Source organism: Schistocerca cancellata, chromosome 4, assembly GCF_023864275.1.
Source record: "Schistocerca cancellata isolate TAMUIC-IGC-003103 chromosome 4, iqSchCanc2.1, whole genome shotgun sequence".
Lineage (NCBI taxonomy): Eukaryota > Metazoa > Arthropoda > Insecta > Orthoptera > Acrididae > Schistocerca > Schistocerca cancellata.
In genome coordinates, this window is record NC_064629.1 from 741,573,467 (window position 1) to 741,594,007 (window position 20,541).

The 20,541-nt window shown below is 39.3% G+C and overlaps 1 protein-coding gene across 5 annotated transcripts in view; it reads left to right on the plus strand.

The window, feature by feature from the left end:
- LOC126183891 (palmitoyltransferase ZDHHC20-B-like) overlaps nucleotides 1-20,541 on the plus strand; it is a 296,753-nt gene that overhangs the window by 181,632 nt on the left and 94,580 nt on the right. For all 5 annotated transcript variants that reach the window (XM_049926210.1, XM_049926211.1, XM_049926208.1 and 2 more), the window contains 3 exons: nucleotides 1,108-1,331; nucleotides 1,709-1,838; nucleotides 19,345-19,471. In XM_049926210.1, coding sequence (XP_049782167.1) covers nucleotides 1,108-1,331; nucleotides 1,709-1,838; nucleotides 19,345-19,471 — 481 coding nt within the window. The remainder of the gene's footprint in view (nucleotides 1-1,107; nucleotides 1,332-1,708; nucleotides 1,839-19,344; nucleotides 19,472-20,541) is intronic.

Genomic DNA, 20,541 nt, shown 5'->3' on the forward strand with positions numbered 1-20,541 from the left:
GTGGCAACGCTTTGGCAGGTCTTCTCGCAATGATATATATGTCAGTGATATGTCCAACAGGAGACCCAGATATGTTAGTTTTTCTATGTCTTCCATGTTGCTGCCATTTCAGGTGACATTCAAATTTCTGTTTGCATGTTTATAATGAAGGTGGAAAGCACTAACTTGTCTCTTCAAGGGGTTTAGTTTGAGGGAGTTCTCTGGGTAATAGTCAAACATTATGCTTAACGAGTTTTTCAGTTTTGCTTGTACTTCTTCAAAGTTCTTTCCTTGTGAGGCAATAGCCAGATTATAGACATACAAGAAATGAATAATATGTTCTGGTGTTGGCTAATTATTTGCGTATACATTAAATAAAAGAGGCCAGGACACTGCCCTAGGAGTGACCATCCTTTTGTTGATGCCGTTAACTTTCCCTACTCTCCTGTGTTACGTAAAACAGTCTTCTTCTTTTTTTTTGTTTAAATCCAGTAATTTTTTTTTTTTTGAGCTGATGGTGTGTGTTGTACAGATTTTTCATGAGCATTCTATGGTTGATAGTGTCATATGCAGAAGTATCTGAATGAAAGAATGGTGGACAAGGATAAAGACCAGGAGAAAAAAAGCTGATCTGAATTAATGTTGCCCACAGATGGCTGAAACAAAAAGAAGAAAAACAACTAACTCTCTCAGATACATATTCATGCCATATTTCCTGCGTTGAATTCTTGAGATTTAACTTACGCGATAAAAACAAAAATATGTTCTGTTTATTTACAGCTGAGGATAAATGCATCATCATTTACCTTACAAGTGAAGCTACAAGCACTGAATTGAACACATGAGACACACAATAACACCTTTAAATTAAATCAGTAAAGGTACAAATCTCAGGTGTTTGAGAGAACTGGTGATTTGGTACATGCCCTAGAGATAGTGTGTTCTTCTCATTGCCTGTACTGTCACTGAGTGAGTGGTGATTATCTTTACTTGATATGTTTTCATTCACTGTTATTTTCTTTTTGTTTCCTAGATATCAGATACTGTGGAAAATGTCAGCACATAAAACCTGACAGAACACATCATTGACATGTTGTCATTCACTGTTATTTTCTTTTTGTTTCCTAGATATCAGATACTGTGGAAAATGTCAGCACATAAAACCTGACAGAACACATCACTGTAGTGCATGTGGTGAATGTGTTCTAAAAATGGATCACCATTGTCCATGGGTTAACAACTGTGTGGCATTTACAAATTACAAATTTTTTATTTTGTTTCTGGGGTATGCACTTCTGTACTGCCTCTTCATCGCATTTACGTCATTGCCTTACTTCGTAAGCTTTTGGAAGGTGAGTGCTTTGTTTTTCTATTGCAATTATTCCTGTTTCTGGAATAGATTGTCTTTGTTTCTGGTAAATATTATCTTGTGTAGTTGTGGAACATGCACTGTGCATAGAATATGACATAAACATTTTCAGAAAGGAAAATACAAACACTTTGCAGCAATAGTGGTGAAATATTATTTTTATTTTTAATGAGCAAATTTCATTCATTCATTCATTCATTCATTCATTCATTTGTGCTTTGTATGTATCATATTATAATTTATATTATTCCTATTTTTCTTAATATAAAAGATATAGCCTCATTTCTGTTACGTATTTTAATAGTTAATTGAAAATTTGAAATTGTTGACCAAATATGAGGAAATGATTTTCTATTTCAGGATGAATTGAAGACTGCTGGAAGATTTCACATATTGTTCCTTTTTTTTGTGGCTGTCATGTTCGCAGTTAGTCTTGCGTCTTTGTTTTCCTACCATTGCTACCTTGTTCTGAAGAACAGATCTACACTCGGTAAGCTTGTATAAGTTTTATGTCATTCTGATCCTCATTTCTGTTTTGTTTAGCTGAACATTTATACTGACTCATCATTTAACTTCAAGTTTTGTAATGGGATGTTGAGATACCTTCATATTATGTTTTTTCTTCCTCTTTTTCTTAAGTTTGCTGAAAGTTTATAAAACTGTAGGCCATTCATGACACCCAGACACTTATAGACTAATTAGATTTCTTTTTTTTTTTCTACTGAATGAATGAGATAGTCCAATGGTTAAGACTGAACATACATGCAGGTTTACTCATAAGCACCTCCAGGGTTCTGGAAGACAATTGCATGAATGCATTAAAACTACTAGATGTACAGAAAATACATACACATCAGTAGATAGAGCACCTCTCAAAGTTTTTAACTCATTTTACTGGTGCTGATGTGCCAGCAGCTCACTTTGGAAATCTGTTTATTGGGTTGCATATCTGCAGGGACTAAGTAATTCAATGCGACAATATGGAGTGGGCGATTTGTCTAAATGTACTGATACATGTGTCTCCTATTGGTTCAATCTGCAACTATGTCACACTTGAAAAGATGTTTTACCCACTGATATGTGCTGTATTTCTGTATACTGCATAGTTTTCGCACAGTCAGCTTCTGAAACCAGGGAAGTATCCTGTATTTGGGAGAAGTGTGATTCAGGTGCTATGTAACTAGCCTCATTTAGATTTTCCAATTTTGCTAAAACCCTTAAGGTGAATAGTGAGGGTCTTCCCTCAAGATTTCTGCAAATGAATTCCTGCCACATCTCTGCCCACCTAGTGATATATGCCTCTGCATCCTTACATTTGTCTTCTAGCCATCCCTGCTTAGGCAGTTTTGAGACATTTATACTCCTTCGTGCCTGTTTCATTTACTGCATTTTTATATTTCCTTCTTTCATCAGTTAAATTCTATATCTCTTCTGTTACCCAAGTATTTCTACTAGCCCTCATCTTTTTACCTACTTGATCCTCTGCTGCCTTCACTATTTCATCTCTCAAAGCTACCCATTCTTTTTCTACTGTATTTATTTCCCCCGTATTTGTCAATTGTTCCCTAATGCTCTCTCTGAAACACTCTACAACCTCTGGCTCTTTCAGTTTATCCAGGCCCCATCTCCTTAAATTCCCACCTTTTTGCAGTTTCTTCAGTTTTAATCTACAGCTTATAACAAACAGATTGTGGTCAGAATCCACATCTGCCCTGGAAATGTCTTAGAATTTAAAACATGGTTCCTAAATCTGTGTCGTACTATTGTGTAATCTATCTGAAACCTTCCAGTATCTCCAGGCCTCTTCCACGCATATAACCTTCTTTCATGTTTCGTAAACAAACTGTTAGCTATGATTAAGTTATGCTGTGTGAAAAATTGTACCAGGCAGGTTCCTCTTTCATTCCTTACCCCCATTCCATATTCACCCACAACTTTTCCTTCTCGTCCTTTTCCTACTATCGAATTCCAGTCCCCCATGACTATTAAATTTTCGTCTCCCTTCAGTGTCTGAATAACTTCTTTTATCTCGTCATACATTTCTTCATTCTCCTCAACAGTATGCCTATGAATCACTGGCGACAGTGTGCAGACATCCCAGGGGAGTGTTTATTGTTCACAAAATGTGTTAACACTACATGAAATGCAGATATAAGTTACTAATAACACTAACACAGGTAATTCATATGCACAGAATCTATGTATATATTTGCACACTGTTCTACACTGCTAGAGGAGAAATTGATTCTAAGTCATCTCGATGCTGTAGTGTTCTTACAGGGAAGGCAACTCCCCCACCATGAATGCTGTTTTTTTTTTTTTTACAGGCTATGCCTCCCAAACATTTCCTGTCCAGTTCGTTTATGTGAGTAGACAAAATAATTTCACTGAGTTCGTGTTCATATAGTACAGTTATTTTCAGTTTATTAAATGAGTACTTATTTGCAGTTGTTGAGTGAGCTGTTGCGTAAAAAGGTTCAACAGCTGGAGCTGTCGCTTGTCTGCCACATTGAAGGTCCTGTTCCAAGTGTAACATGCTGTCCATATGTGTTTGAAAGTGTCAATTTCATTATCTCCACTATCACTGTCTGGAATACTTTGCACAGCATGAGGTCTAGCAAATTCATCACCACAGCCTCAACTCTGCCAGATTATGAAGAGGCCCAGAGGCCTAAATTGTTTCCCTCTGTGCTCGGAGTGGCCGCACGGTTTGAGGCGCCATGTCACGGATTGTGCGGCCCCTCCTGCCGGAGGTTAGTCCTCCCCTTGGGCATGGGTGTGTGTGGTGTTCTTAGCTCAAATCAGTTTAGGTAGTGTGTAAGTCTAGGGACCGATTACCTCAGCATTTTGGTCCCCTAGGAATTCACACACATTTGTCTCCCTCTGTAAAACAAGTATGTCACCTAGTTTTACAGAAATTCAGGTATTCAAATGCAAGTCAAGTGATGCGCAAGAGCAGATTTCTCTTCTACACTTGTACACGATCAGTACCATTCCATCAGGCCTAATCATACCCATCTTGGAAGATGCACTGTGGATGTGTGATAAGTGGCTCCATTTGGTCCAGCCTACTTTATAAGTGCCAGCAATTCATGAATGGGAAAGTTTTATGCTGTCTGCCAGTAACACAATTAATGATGAAAGAAGTGCAGTAACCTTTTGGTCATCCTTACAGTATGCTGTCGATGATAGACAGCAATAAGGTGCCACATTTACTAATCCAACCCCTTTCTCAAGTACATTACATAGGTTACTCATCACTAGATGAACACAAGATCAGTGAAGTTATTTTGTCTACTCACATAAGAGAACTGGACAGGAAATGCCGAGGAGGTTTAGTCTGTCTGTAAATTGAAAGGTGAGTAGTGCTCAGGGTGTGGGAAGTTGTCTTTACCAGAAGAACACTACAGTATCCATACAGGCTGACTAAGAATCAATTTCTCCTGTAGTAGTGTATTAGAACACTTACAGGGATTTGTGTAGATTCTGTGCACATGCATTGCCTACAGTAATAGTAACTCATATCTGAACTCCACATAGTGTTAAAATAGTTTGTGCAAAATAAACACTCCTTTGGGTATGTTGGCACACTGTGTTGCCAGTGATTCGTTAGGCATACTGTGGAAGGCCTGCATGACTTTGTGAAACAACCTGTAGATGCCTTATGTGATGTAGTGGGATAGATATAGTGGGAACTCGCTTGTTCGACCTGCGGTATGCAGACCTATGAATGAGGGAAGTGCATGAACACAATCCAGTGATCTACCTTCCCTCACACTTCTACCACACATCTCTCTCCCCTCCACTCCATTACACTCCCTGGAACACAATGAATGCTTACTGTGGCTCTACTGCATTTCGATGTAGTACACACATTTAGTACTTGTTTTCGACCCACTTCATTTAAACATAAACACTAATTTTGTACTGTTGGAACAATGTTTTCAATAATCTGCGATGCCATTAGATGAACACATGGGCAACATCTTTCCAGTAGTAGAGCCATCTACATCTATACTCTGCAAACCAGTGTGAAGAGCATGGTTGGGAGTACGTCCAATTGTACTTGTTATTAGGGCTTTTTCCCTTTCAATTCACGTATGGAGTATGGGAAGAAAAGTGGCTTAAATGCATCTGTTCATGCTGTACTTAGTGCAATCTTGCCTTCACAATTACTTTGAGAGCAATGCATAGGAGATTGTGATACATTTCTAAATTTGTTACTTAGTTGATTCCAGAAACTTTCTAAGTAGATTTTCATTGTGTAATTTGTCTGTATTTGTGTGACTGCTAGTTCAGTTCTTTCAGCATCTTTGTGAAACTCTTATTTGCCTGCCCTGCGTGCGTGCGTGCGTGTGTGTGTGTGTGAGAGAGAGAGAGAGAGAGAGAGAGAGAGAGAGAGAGAGAGAGAGAGAGAGAGATTGATTGCAACTGTGACTCACTGATATTGTAATGGGGTACTACCTTGGGAAGGTGTGAGCAAGTGGCTCTCTGCTGGAGGTGAGTGGAGGAGCAAACGATGGAGTCAGCTAGTCTGTTGCCAAAACTCTTCAGTAAAACTCATACATTAATGTACAGCAGTATATCTGCAGCTGGCAGGCAGTGGACGACATTCCTCAGACATGAGCACTTCGGTACGGATACACTGGCAGAGTGAAACATGGTGGCAGGACAGCTACGAGACAGCTGGTAGTTAGGGCTAGACAGGCATGCCTAGCCTGCAGAGCTGCGGCAGGTGACAGCGGTCTCCCATGGCATGGAGCTGACTGAAACTAACTGTGTTGCCTGAACCCTGGAGGTGGCAGCAGATTGCTGGCAGTCAGATGACAGTCATTGGTTTACGGTCCAAATATCATAGTCAGGGCTGCATCGTAAATTCGGCAATGACTGGTGTGTTCTAATATGGCCCTGTTGTACCAGTGATAAAATACTGGTCCCCAGCACTGAGTTTGTGGAAAAGCCAATTCTCTGTGTCGTTTGGAAACCTCTGGAACAGATGCCCATGACCAGTGTCCGGCTGTTGTAATGCAACAGTCTGTCACTATCCCACACTCATCTGACACCTCAAGGAAGTGGACAGCAACTTCTGCTGATGTTGATGTGTTGGCAGGAGCATTGACTGGCTGCCAGGCTGTCACTATGTTCTCACTACAGTTCTGAGCAGCTTTCCAAGCCAATGAAGTTCATACGAATTTTGGAAGTTGAGAAATAATGCATCTACCTAACTGCTCTGATCTGTGACTTTTTGTATGTTATGTGAGAAAAGTGAGAGTTGGGTTTCACATGGTGCTTTTGAATCCATGCTGGTGACATAGAGGAGGTCCTTCTGTTACAGATATCTCATTATGTTTTTTAGCTCTGAATATTTTCTAAGATTCTACAACAAATAGATGTCAAGTATATTAGACAGTAGTTTAGTGGATCACTTCTGCTACCCTTTTTGTTGATGGGTGAGACATGTGATTTCTTTGAACTACTGGGTATGGTTTTTTCTTTAAGGGATCTATGGTAGATTATTGTTAATCTGTAATAGACATAAATATGAATTTCCCCTTAAAAGGTACAAAAATTTGGTGTATTTTGTAGCTCTTCATGCTTAATGAACTGTGTAACATGTCAGATGTTGTACCAAACATTATTTAGCTGAGTTGCTCGGAAGAATGTGTGGCATATGTTGTGAATCATATAGGGCATCCTTTTTGCAGCTACCAAAATGTAGCTTTTCTTTTGCCTTGAATGTCTACCTAAAGTTCACCTTTGGCTTACATATGACATCAGTGAACATTCACATTTATATTCACACTGGATGATAGTTTTGTAAGGATGTGAAGACATTGTAACATTTGAAAGCTAAGGAAGTCATAAATCAGCCACATGTAAGTGTTGCTTTTTTTTAAAATCTGGTTCGTCTCAAAAATATTTAACAGTTGCTTCCACAGCATGAGACTTAATTTCATATGGCTATTTGAAACCCTTTGGAAATGTATTTTCAAAATTTGGTAAAGGAAATGGCAATAATTCATGCTTCGGGCAATGTGTGAATCCTTTGAGTGACTTAATTTGTAAAACTATGCTGTCAGAAAAAACTCATTATTATACCACAGTCACTCATTATTTCTCAACTGTCATTTCCTCAACATCGTGTCAACTATGATTTTATAATTCTACTAAGTCTTTAATGATACAGATCTGATTAAGCCATCTTTCCATCTACGATCAGCTTTGCAGTAGATCAATTTTGACGTTGACTGTTCTCAGTTTATTATGTAATAACAAAACTTCCACTTTTGTACACTTCGGTGTTCTTTCTTTAACACCCATTATAAACCAGTTTGCTTCTCACAGCATTGCTTGCTACATTTTAAAAACTCTACTTCATTTTTTGGAGGTCTAAATAAATGTTTCATTGCACTTTTTCTGTAGCTGGGTCTCTACGCTGTAACAAAATACGTTTGACAATTCCTTCTTTTTTTTCCCTCCCTTTTAGGTGTGTATCACTAGAAATCCAGACTCCACAATGCTCACACAAAACTCCTCGAGCAAAATCACTAAATTAGCACTGACAATTTCCATAGACCCCATTCGATAAATCAAAATGTTGCCAACATTAGTCTCAGACAATACTGTTGTTAGCAGTTTGTGGGAAAACTACATGTCCTATGCTACCTATGTTAAAGTGCAGTGAGTCTGCACATTTCTTCTCTTCTATTTGATAGGCAGATGAATTAAAGTATGCAACTGCTAAGAAAGATGACTCTCAATGTTTGACACTAGGAAAGCCAATAACTTTTAAAAAAAGTGAATTTCACATGTATTGCACTCAGAACGGGGTACACAATGCTGCCACCAAATTTTTTGATTGATTTTCCAGTGAAATAAAATGTCTGACAGACAGCATTCAAATGTATTCCTTAAAACATGGCAGATGGCCAGCCCCATGGAAGAGCATGAAGTACGATTCTGCTATCAGGGATAGTTGGGATGCCTTGGGAAACTTCAGTCACAATTCATCAGCTGACAACCTTGAACCTTTCAAATTCATTGAGCACATGATTAGCACTTTATCAGACAGAGATAAAGTAACAGAAGCATGAATTCTTAATATCCATATGTGGTTAACAGTTATATGGAAGTCACTGACAGGCATTAGTGGCAGTAGGAATGATTTATCCAGGTGAATGGTCACAAGAGACATACATGCTGAGATCACTACTCCAGTAGTTGCAGTCTAAATAATGGTGAAATTCATTCACAAAATAAAATCCAATGACAATCTTGATTTTGCATGCCAATACAGATAAGGCTTAGTAGAAGGTCATGGTTGAATCCCGCAGGGCACAGCCATTTTCACTGTATAGGTAGTGTTCAGACAGCTTTGTAATGCAGCACCAGAGATAGACAAAGTGCATTCTGATATGTTGTGCCAGTTAAATAGTGCCTTCAGCTCTTTGTGATTTTTATCAGAATTTGGGAGCAGTACCCTGATACCTGAGTGGAAGCAATTATGAGCCTCTGCCCTAAAACTGAAAAAGATTGCACCAATCCAAATAGTTACTGTAGCATAACATGTATCACCTATTTAGGGAAGACATGTGAATGAATAATCAACAGTCTCTTGTTATAGGCCCTAGGAAGCAAATAATTTCTTTCCCACCATCAGTATGGTTTCTGGAGGTACACTGTACTCTTAATGCAGTTCTCCTGGAGATGGTAATACAGCAGGCCTCTTTGCTCAGTGAATACTAACAGAAACTTTGAAGTATTGACGATGGTATGAAACTGGCATCTATTATATTTTGTCAGCCTGGGACATTATCAAAAATTTGGTAGCTAAATTTACCCTTTCACAAAAATAGTTTTCAAGCTAGTCAGGAAATGAGTTCTAAGCAACTACAGTTAATGTTAAAAAGTTTGGGATTATGTGTGAAAATCATAGTAATAAAATGTCCCTCAGTAAACGTCTGTACACGGAGGTGGCAAAAGTCATGGGATACTTCCTGATATAGTGTCGGACCTCCTTTTACCTGGGATAGTGCAGCAGCTCAATGTGGCATGGATTTAACACGTCATTGGATGTCCCCTACGGAAATATTGAGCCATTCTGCCTCTATAACCATATATAACTGCAAAAGTGTTGCCAGTGCAGCATTTTGTGCTCAAGATGACCTCTCGATTGTGTCCCATAAATGTTTGATAGGATTCATAATGTTCTTCAAACCAATCGTGAGCAATTGTGGCCCGGTAACATGGTGCATTGTGGTCCATGACAATTCCATTGTTGTTTGGGAATGTGAAGTCCATGAGCGGCTGCAAATGGTATCCAAATAACAGAACGTAACCATATCCAGACAATGATTGGTGCAGTTGGACCAGCTGACCCAGTCCATTCCATGAAAACTCAGCCCACACCATTATGGAGCCACCACCAGCATGCACAGTAAAATTTTTGGCACTAATTTTTTTATAATTATTCACTTTTAGATAACCTGTATCTTCTTGCAATCACTACAGTGGAAACACTTCCTTGCCACTAATTCTTCGAACCAAGCCAACCTAATCCCAACATTGAACCTTGCCGCTCCCAGTCCATACCACCATCCAACTGTGACCCTCCCCTCTCCCACCTAACAACCTCTAGTCAGTTTCCAAGAATTCCTTACCTCTAATTTGGGTCGCTATCCTTCCCCAGGTCCATTCCTAAGAACACAAGCCTTTCAGCAGGAGAAAAGACAGCCATACATCCAGACCTAATTGGCCTCGCTGCAGACAAAGGCACCACTCCTGTTGTAATGAGTCGCAGTGGCTACCTGATGGAAGGTCTCCACCAACTGTCTTGAATCCTCCACATATAAGCTCTTCTAGACTGATCCCATATCAGAAGTCCAATGTAACCTCCAGTCCCTACTGAAATTCATAGACCCTTCACAGAACTTGTCACCTGAGTGTTGTCTCCTCTCCTCACTCCAACAATGCTCCGCACACCCACCCTCTATGTTTTCCCGAAAATCCATAAATCTAGCAATCCTGGATGCCCCATTGTCACTGGCTATTGTGTCCCCACTGAAAGAATTTCCATCCTTGTTGACAGCCACATCCGTCCAATTGCCCGAGACCTATTTCCCACATCAAAGATACTAAACTGTACCTCCACTGACTTTACACCATCCCCATCCATTTACTGCCTGAATCCCTACTGATCACTGTTGATACCACCTCCCTATACACCAACATTTGTCATGTCCAGGGTCTTCCTGCTCTCGAACACTACCTCTCTAGCATCCTTCAAACTCCAAACACACCAGCTCATTTCTTATACCTCATACCACCTATATCCTGACTCAGAACTATTCTTCCTTTGAAGAGAAAGTCTACAAATAAATCTGATTCCTGCATGGCACCCTCCTACACCAACATATATATCGACCATCTGGAGGAAACCTTCCTAGCCTCCCAAAACTCTTAACTCCTAGTCTGGTTCAGGTTCTTTGATCGTATCTTCATGATCTGGACTTGGGGCAGGACACCCTATCCACATTCCTTCACAACCTCAACACCTTTCCTCCCATCTGCTTCACCTGGTCCTCCTCTACACGACACACCATATTCCTGGACATTGACCTCCACCTCACTGATGGCTCCATCCACACTTTCGACCACATTAGACCCACCACACCAAAACATCCTTCCCATACAGCCTAGCCATCAGTGGTCGAGATACCTGCACTGACAAGAACTCCCTTGCCCAGTATGCTAAAGGCCTCACAAAGGCCTACACCTACAGGCAGTACTCCCCCCCCCCCCCCAAACGTAGACTACAAACACATTTAACATGCCATATCCTTACACCCAACCCCCCCCCCCCCCATGCAATCCTCCCACCCACCCCACGTAACACAACCCCCACAACAACCAGTGCACATGCTATAAGAGAGCATCAGGACTGTCAGTCTAGCTGGCACAATGTGTGTGTGGTTTTTTACTCCAGCTCGTGAAAAGATAGACTTGAAAGCTAACAAGCTTTCTTTTTTGTTCCTATCAACAACTCAATGCTTCTGCTTTTCAGTGAGTGATCTCCTTTAATCTTGAAGTATTTAGATTCTGCAAGAGCATTCCTACAACACTAGTAGTAACCAATCTGTATTGCTCGTAGGGAGGAAGTTCTCAGGCCTTATCTATTGTGAAAAACTCAAGTGGTTATCACACCAGAAGGTTCTTGTGACAAAAGCTCTTTGGGGCTCTAAACATATTAAATTGCCCTAGTGGCATAACCTGGGAGAACAGACAGGTCCGCCCTGAAACTTTTTTACACAGCCTTTGTTCAGTCACAATTGTACTATGTTTGAACCTCTTGTGCTTTTGTAGAACTATACTATTTAAAGACAGTTGATTTCTTTCATCACTTCTTTTGTAATGAGCAGTGATAACATGGGCCTTCAATCAGAGCTTTCTACCTAATGTTAACACCATCGCTGGAGAACTGCTGTTAATCATCGTGCAGAAGTTCCCTGTAGTGCGTGATATGCATATCAGAGCTGGTGAATCCACCAGTCTCCAATCTCATTAGTGAAACAAGCATTCTAAACAACAGAAGGGTAATAAGACCATTTGTGATCTGAACTTGGTGTTGCAGACTTGAATGTTTTAACATTGCTTTGGAACAAATGGTAGTGAGGCCCATGCTGTATATAATTTGACAAAGTACAAGAAATCTTGTAAATCAGATTGTAATTTAAACAAACATTTGTGTGATTTAGATAAGCATCAAAACTTGATGCAGCTGTGCATGCATGCATATATGCATACGTGGTTGTGGTAAAGGGCACAGTTTCCATTGTTCACTAGCCTTTCAAGAAAGGCTTTAGAGACCTTGGCATTTAGATGAATGTACAGTCTGTGATGCAGAGCTCTATGTGATCCTAAAGGCACTAATTGTAACAAAAGAAGAATTCACTCAACAAAACTATTACATTATGAGAGAGAATTGCTGGCAACTATCACAGCTTTTAGAATTATTAGATTATATTAAATTGAGGAAGGTTCAAAAATCAGGCAACATAGACCACAGGGTGAAAAGGACCCCACCTAAATAAGGTGACCGTACTTTTAGACCCAAATCAGGCACACATAACAAGCATTGATATTTAAAAATTGAAAAGATCTTAATTAAATATAATAAATTTAGAAGATCACTTTAATTTGCTATAAAAATTACATTAATTTGTATTTTATTAGTACCTTCTAAGATGGCATGCGAGCAGGCCGGCTGTACTTATCAGTGCTGTGTGTTTTCTTCAGTATGTCAACAGAACATGAAAAAATTCAAGGCAACAGCACATGAAAAAGTTCAACATGAGTTTCATCATAATTCCCTCTATTCACCAACACTGCTTTAATATTTTCTACAGAATTCTGTGTTTTTTCACTCTCCCGTATATTACTTATGCGGGGGAAATACCCTTTCAGTAGCGGCATTAGTGCCAGGAAGGGAAAAGAGAAACTCCTCTAACTTGAATAAATTTGAGAATGGCATATAATTCTGAGAAATCATTTCAACCCATCTTTGAATTTGCAGAGTGTTGTTAGCAGTCTGTCCACTGAATTTCTCATTGGTGCAAACTGTTGGACACAGGCATTCTCATCACACATTTCATTTTCTGCAAACTGAACACATGCCACAGTTTTCATAACTAGAGAAGCAGTCCTTTCACTATCATCTTACATTTGTATTTGATTTAAAGTAACCCAGTGTAGGATTCCATGTTCTGGAAACTTTCTTCCATCCACTTTTTTGAGGAGGATAGAACCATTTCATAGAAAAATAGTGCAGTGCTGCGGAACCTTGTTACCTCTGTTGGAAGCAGGCCTTCCTCTGTTTCAAGCATTCCAATAAGTGTTTTAACACTTGGGGGAAGAAACTGGTCTTCAATTGTGGCCTCCAAGGTAGTTTTCAACTTGCTAACACTATCTGTCACTTACATCACTCATGTTATATATTCAGTGTACTATGTACGAAATAATAATTTGTAATACTTGACTTGTTCTATATCCCATAACCTGTTCATATATGCATCTATGCAACTATAAATAAATAAATAAGTAGCATGAGTGACTCTCCAACTTTTTTCACTGCTTCATGAAATGTTGAAGCCTGGCTGTGAAGAGAGCTATGATCCTGCTGAATTATATAATATGCGAAGACACTCTCAGTTGCAACCAACCTCTCGTCCTAACCACACAGTTTGTCAGAAAAAAAAAAAAAAATAGTTTAATGTTGGTCTGGATATTTCTGTGGAGACAGCTGTTTCATGTTTATCACTTTTTAAATAGAATGATATATATCCACATACACTGCAATTTAATGAAAAACTAGAAGCACACGTGGCATCTCCCTTTTCTTTTTGAATGTGAAGAACTAATGTCACAGAAAAATGGAAATTCTTTTTGAAATTGTTCATTGAAGGAGCAGATTAACTACGTTGAACTCATGCTTGCCAATATAACCTAACAATACGTAGCACACAATACAATCTGAAGTTATTTTTGCACTTAAGATGACATACGGTGGTAGAAACATGCTTTGTGTCTTGTGCTCAACAATGTAAGTGGGTACTTTTCCAGTAATGCATAACCTAAAAATTGAAGTCTTAGTAGTGAATGTGATTGTTTGCAATAATTGTCATATTCATATTTAGAGTTCAGGTCCCTTCTTACACATCTAGATACCTTTAAAAAGTATGTTGTGAATAAAAGTCAGCAACAGTTAATGAAATCTATATTTTTTGAATTTTTTCATGCTGCTCATAAAATGCCTTTCCCTTCTGTGTACACATTACAGAATATTTGTTGGTATTGTTAAGATGGTGCTAGAAGATATATTCAGGTTGTGGATGCTGAATATACCATTTTCAGCCGGAAAACCTACTAGTATACGGTGCTTACAGCACACCAATTTGTTTATTTGAATCATAGTTCTATAATTTCAACTTTTGACCATTCCACTTATAATTTATGTTCTAAGAAAAGGCTCAGACTTTTATTTTAACTATTGTAAAAGTGATTCTGTCTATTATAAATGGTTTTGCAAAAGCCTGAGACTGTGAAAACAATGGGTTTGTTTATAAACAACTTTTCTGTTACCAGAAATAAAATAAAATCATGATTTTCTTTTATTCATATTGTGCACAATACATTTTGGGAAATGATTTCTGTTTTCAATTATGTTTTTTCTTTGTTCTACGCCATTTCGTGTTACGTTTGTGATGTGCTGCTTTGTTTTGTTGACTTTGCTGCAGTGTTTAGTTAGTTGTTTTTTGTATGTAGTTAGTGGCAACATTTGGAAGAACTTGTACTTTTGGTTTCCTTATGGTTCATTTGTGCAGAATCTTGCACATGTTTAACATCACACACACAACTTTCAGTGCACAGTATTTATCCTCGACAAAGTGAAGAATGATGCAAACACAAAGTGAATCACAGAAGAAAAAGACAAAAACAGATGTATTTCTAGCATCCCATACATAGGCAAAGAGTTTCAAAAATCACAAAGTAGAAGTTGGGTTTTCTGCATAAAATAAACTAATTCGTAATATAAAGCATAATCATGAGCCATACTCAGGCTCTGGAATATACAAAGTAAAATGCCAAGAATGCTCCATGTTCTGCCTAGGACAAACAGGCCGATATTTCAACATCAGGTACACAGAGTACATTGAACCCTACACACACACACACACAAAATACACCGATTTGGAGAAGACTGAATAAAGGGCATGAAATGGATTTGCTAGAAGAACTAGGGAATAAATTCACATTACCAGTGAGCTACCTGTGCACCCATGACTGGCTGTGACTTTAGTAAACCTTAGATTTGTGATGTGTTGTCTGGCTAGTGACACCAGTCCTTTCTAACTATAAGCTCCAGTAACCAATGGACAAATTGGCAAATAAAATATCTGATGATACTTGTGCACTGCCTGCACACACAAAACTCAGAAACTTGGGAAATACTAGCAGACTGTTGATGCTCTTCAACTGCTAGTGCCACTGTGTCATGTCTTTGTTGCAGAAGCCCTTAATTAATTAGTTAATTATGATTCTTGTTTTTGATCTAATTTAATTCACTTTCATGTCCCATTGCACACTTATAGTGGCCAGAATAGCATTGCCTTGACCTCACATGAAATTGCTGAATCTAGCTGTGAGTTAAGTTTTTCTTTTTTTTTTTTTTCAGTCATATATTATGTGGCATAGTGTACTGCTATGGTGCTATGGGGAACAGTTGAAGTAGTAGTAGTAAAGTCTTAACCACTTAGTGTTCTGTGAACAAAACTAGTGTATAAGTGTGGAGAAAGCTTGGGTCTTGTAACTTACACTGCTATACAACTTTAATCTATTCCAAGGCACTGATAACTATTTTGGGAGTATGCTTGGCGCATATGGGGTCTCTGCCCTAACAGTACTCCTTCCTTTTCCATGCTGCATCCTCATACTGTTCTTAATCCCCTCCCTTTGGGAGCAGGTCTGGTGTAAAATTGGGTAAACGAAACTTATGAAAGTATCATTTTTCCCTTTCTCTTCTTTGTTGTTCTGCCTTCTCCTTTCCTTCCTGAACTTCGGCATTTGAAATCTCCCTTTTTGTCTTTTTTCCTCGCTGTGCATGCTTGAAGGTCACTTCATGTGTTTGACACGTAAAGGGTGACTGCGTAATGTGTAACTCCCAGCACCAGGATTGACAGGTAGGGCTATTGCGTACCTCCTGGTAAAGGCCAGGCCCAGGGAGGGGTGATATTTTCTACAGTGAACGCATTCATCATTCAGAAATGTGTGGACACATTTGCAGGCCCACTAAAGTCCTAAACTTGCCTACACAAAGGAACATTTGCTTCTAGAGACAGGCAGTGCCTTTCAAGCCCAAAAACTGTTTAAGGCCAAGCTTCCATGAATACTCTTTTGTGTAGAGGCACATTGAACACTGAATTCTTGACGTGTTGTCACATGGCTGACTGATGGTAAACTGAAGGAGATATCAGGCATGATCTATCTGATCATGGCATAACTGCAGCCCATTGGGTTGTGTAAAGGGTTGATGCAGAATTTGTGCCTACTCGCACCCTTTTCTTAACGTTCAGTCATGTGGAGCTCCCATTGAAGATGGAGGTGGACTATAAAGTCATTAATATTGGACCCTACATACTAAACCCAATGCGTTGCTACCAATGTCAGCATTATAACCATACTCACATATCCTGTAAAAACGCAGCCAAATGTGTAACTTGTAGCAAGGATGTTCATGAGGGAGATTACCCTGCTCCTCCTCCTCCTCCTCCTCCTCCTCCTCCTCCTCCTCCTTTAGATACCATCTTCTACACCAGTGCTCGATTTTTGCTGCAGAGCTTTCTGCTCTCTACTAGGCCACCCAGTACAGTCGATGACACAGGCTTCTTAGTTGTGTATTGTGTGTTCCAGTTCACTTACGAGGGAACCTCCCCATCGCACCCCCCTCAGATTTAGTTATATGTTGGCACAGTGGATAGGCCTTGAAAAACTGAACACAGATCTATCGAGAAAACAGGCAGAAGTTGTGTGGAACTATGAAAAAATAAGCAAAATATACAAACTGAATAGTCCATGCGCAAGATAGGCAACATCAAGGAGAGTCTGAGCTCGGGAGCGCTGTGGTCCCGTGGTTAGCATGAGCAGCTGCGGAATGAGAGGTTCTTGGTTCAAGTCCTCCATGGGGTGAAAAGTTTAACTTTTTATTTTCAGACAATTATTATCTGTCCGTCCGTTATGTTTTCATCACTTTTTTGGGACTGATTATCACATTGACAGGAAAACCCTGAATCGGTCAAGGTAGAAGAATCTTTTTACCCATTCGGCAAGTGAACAAGTTAGGTGGGCCGACAACATATTCCTGTCATGTGACGCACATGCCGTCACCAGTGTCGTATAGAATATATCAGACGTGTTTTTCTGTGGAGGAATCGGTTGACCTATGACTTTGCGATCAAATTTTTCAGTTCCCATTGGAGAGGCACGTCATTTCGTCTACTAATCGCACAGTTTTGCGGTGCGGTCGCAAAACACAGACACTAAACTTATTACAGTGAACAGAGACGTCAATAAATGAATGGACAGATCACAACTTTGCGAAAATAAGGAAAGTAAACTTTTTCACTCTAGGGAAGACTTGTACCAATGGACCTTTCGTTCCGCAGCTGCTCACGCTAACCACGGGACCACCGCGCTCCCGAGCTCAGACTCTCCTTGATGTTGCCTATCTTGTGCATGGACTACTCAGTTTGTATATTTTGCTTATTTTTTTCATAGTTCCACACAACTTCTTCCTGTTTTCTCGATTGATCTGTGCTCCGTTTTTCAAGGCCTATCCATTGTGCCAATTTACAACTAAATCTGAGGGGGGTGCGATGGGGAGGTTCCCTTGTTAGTACCTTTCAGAGCCTCTGTGTACTATACATATATCACTCCTTAGTACAATGAATCCACTAATGCCTCCACTCTCTCTCTCTCTCTCTCTCTCTCTCTCTCTCTCTCTCTCACTCACTCACTCACTCACTCACTCGCTCACTCGCTGATGGTGGAGCCAACGTGATGTTCGTGTGATTCACAGGTTGCCTCAGAATGTCAGGGAATGAAGCTATTGATACTGCTACCAAGGCTGCTGGCAGACTGCCTAGACCTTTTAGCTATTCTGTCCCTTCAGATGATCTCTGTGTTGCTGCATGTAGGAACATAGTGTCTCTCTGTCATGAACAATATTCTTCTCTATATGGAGACAAATTCTGGGAAATCAAACACCTCCCATCAGCTTGGACAACTTCCCCTTGCCCTTCTCCTCATGAGGAGATACTTTTAGCTCGGCTATGTGTTGGGCACTGTTGTTTCAGTCACTGTCATTTGGTAGGTGGAGACCCCACACCACTGTGCTTACTGCAACTAACCATGGACGGTGTGCCATTTTCTGACTCATTGCCAATTTTATAACTGTTTACATTTTAATGTGTGTTTTCCATCTGAATTGTCAGATATTTTAGCAGATACAGCTTGAACCATAGATTGTGTTTTAATTTTTATTCATCATAGTAATATGGTGAAGGAAATTCGATTTTAAATTGTTTGAGCATCCTCCTAAAAGGGGAAGTGATTGTTTTTAGTTATCTCTCAACCACAGTCGATTAGGCCCTGACTATTATAAACTTCAGCTTTTCTAGTAATTGACCATTCACAAGTTATGACACAGATGCTTATGACCTCAGCTGTTTTGCGTCCTATGACTACTACTACTACTACTACTACTACTACTGATAACAATGCACATCACACCACTGAACAAAAGTTATCCAATTGAAATGGGTAATGTGTAAAACATAGTTCCTCTCAACTATATCAGTTTTACAGTATGAGTAAAAATCGGAAAGGATATGTGATGATAAGAATTGTGCTCCGTGTTGCGATGCAACCACAGCCAACTTGGAAGCTATGATAGTGATAGATGATTTAAAATAGTTGTTTTCAATTGTTAAGTTTGTAATATACAGCTTGTGCAGGTGTCCTGTGACTATGAAATGGTGTAAAGGTTTCCTTAAAAACATAGTTTTCAGCTCATTTTGGTTTTAAGCCATTATTTCTGATAATACATTGCCACCTCGCACAATTTATTCTTTGATTATAATGTTTATATGAGAAGTTCATGTTGGCTTGAAACAGAACTTCCTCTTATGGAAGTTCATGCAAGGGCTTGAGTTATTTTCCTCAGGTGAAAGATTGACACTACAACAACATATCAGAATTTTATTAGGAGCAATAAATTTTAAGACTGATGTCAATGGTATTAGTGGTGAAAAAACTGAAAGAATGAGCTGAATGAGAGTTAACAGAAACTATTTAATATTTTGATTAGAATTTTCCATCTTTTGAGGCTTCACAGAAGAAGAATAAAAATAACGTTACCATTTTTTCCTAATTTTTGTCTTCAGAGGCCTTTAGACCTCCGGTTTTTCGTACGGGTGCTGACAAAGATGGGTTCAGCTTGGGGACATATAACAACTTCCAGGAAGTTTTTGGAGACAACAGGAAACTCTGGTTCTTACCTGTTTTCACAAGGTATGTTTACTATTACAGAAGAACGAATATTTTTCTCTCTGCCACATATCTGTAGAATCATATAGTGTGAACTGTTATGTAGACATATAAAACTGATTTCATTTTGAAATTAATATCTTCTGGGTTATTAGGTCATGTCATATTTCCTCTAAAATAATTGACATTTTGACCCATCTGCTGGGAGCTTTCTCAGGATCTTCCTGTGTCCACTACTGCTAGAACACTGTCAGAGGCCAGTGTCATGTTCTCTTATAAAGGGGAGTTTTCCAGCATTCATGCTGGAGAAGTGGTAATATTCATTAAAATTCTTATGGCTACCATTGGTGGACCATCATCATAGGCTAACATTTCCACTCTGATGCAGAAGACGAGGTGTTATTGGCTAAACTCTTGTGGATACTATTGGTGGCCCCCATATTACCACTTCTCCAGCACGAATGCAACACTAATCTTTGACAGTGTTGTAGCAGTAGTGGACACTGGAAGATCCCAGCAGAGGGTTTGAAATGTCGATTATTTTAGAGGAAATAGGATGTGGTTTAATGACCCAGAAGATTTTAACTTCAGTGACAATGGCCACGAAAGCCTGCAGACTTAAATGCAACTCATAAACTGATATCAGTGTAACTGATACTTCTTATTGATACAAACTTTTTTCTGTCAACCTTGAAATTAGGATGCAGTGCATGCCAAAAGTAAATTACCTGTCAAATATGTTTTGTGTCCACGTATAAGGAACATAGCAATAAAATAAATTTCCCAACTCTGTTCCCTGGGAAAGGATATCCATTTTCAATGTCAACTGATGACACAATAATAAAGACTCGTACAGATATGAGAAAATGTAGGCCGATGGAAAATCAGTGTTGTACTAACTTGGCTCTGTAATGTGTTGACGGTATTTAGTTCACACACAGATAAAAATGCTGATAAATAAGATTGTTTACAACAAAGGAGGAGAAAAGAGAGAACACGGCCCATTAAAGGGCAGTTTGCTCCCTACTAGTGTTATGGAAAACATGATGTGTAACATAGTAGCAACATGCATCAAGACAGACAAACTGACAACC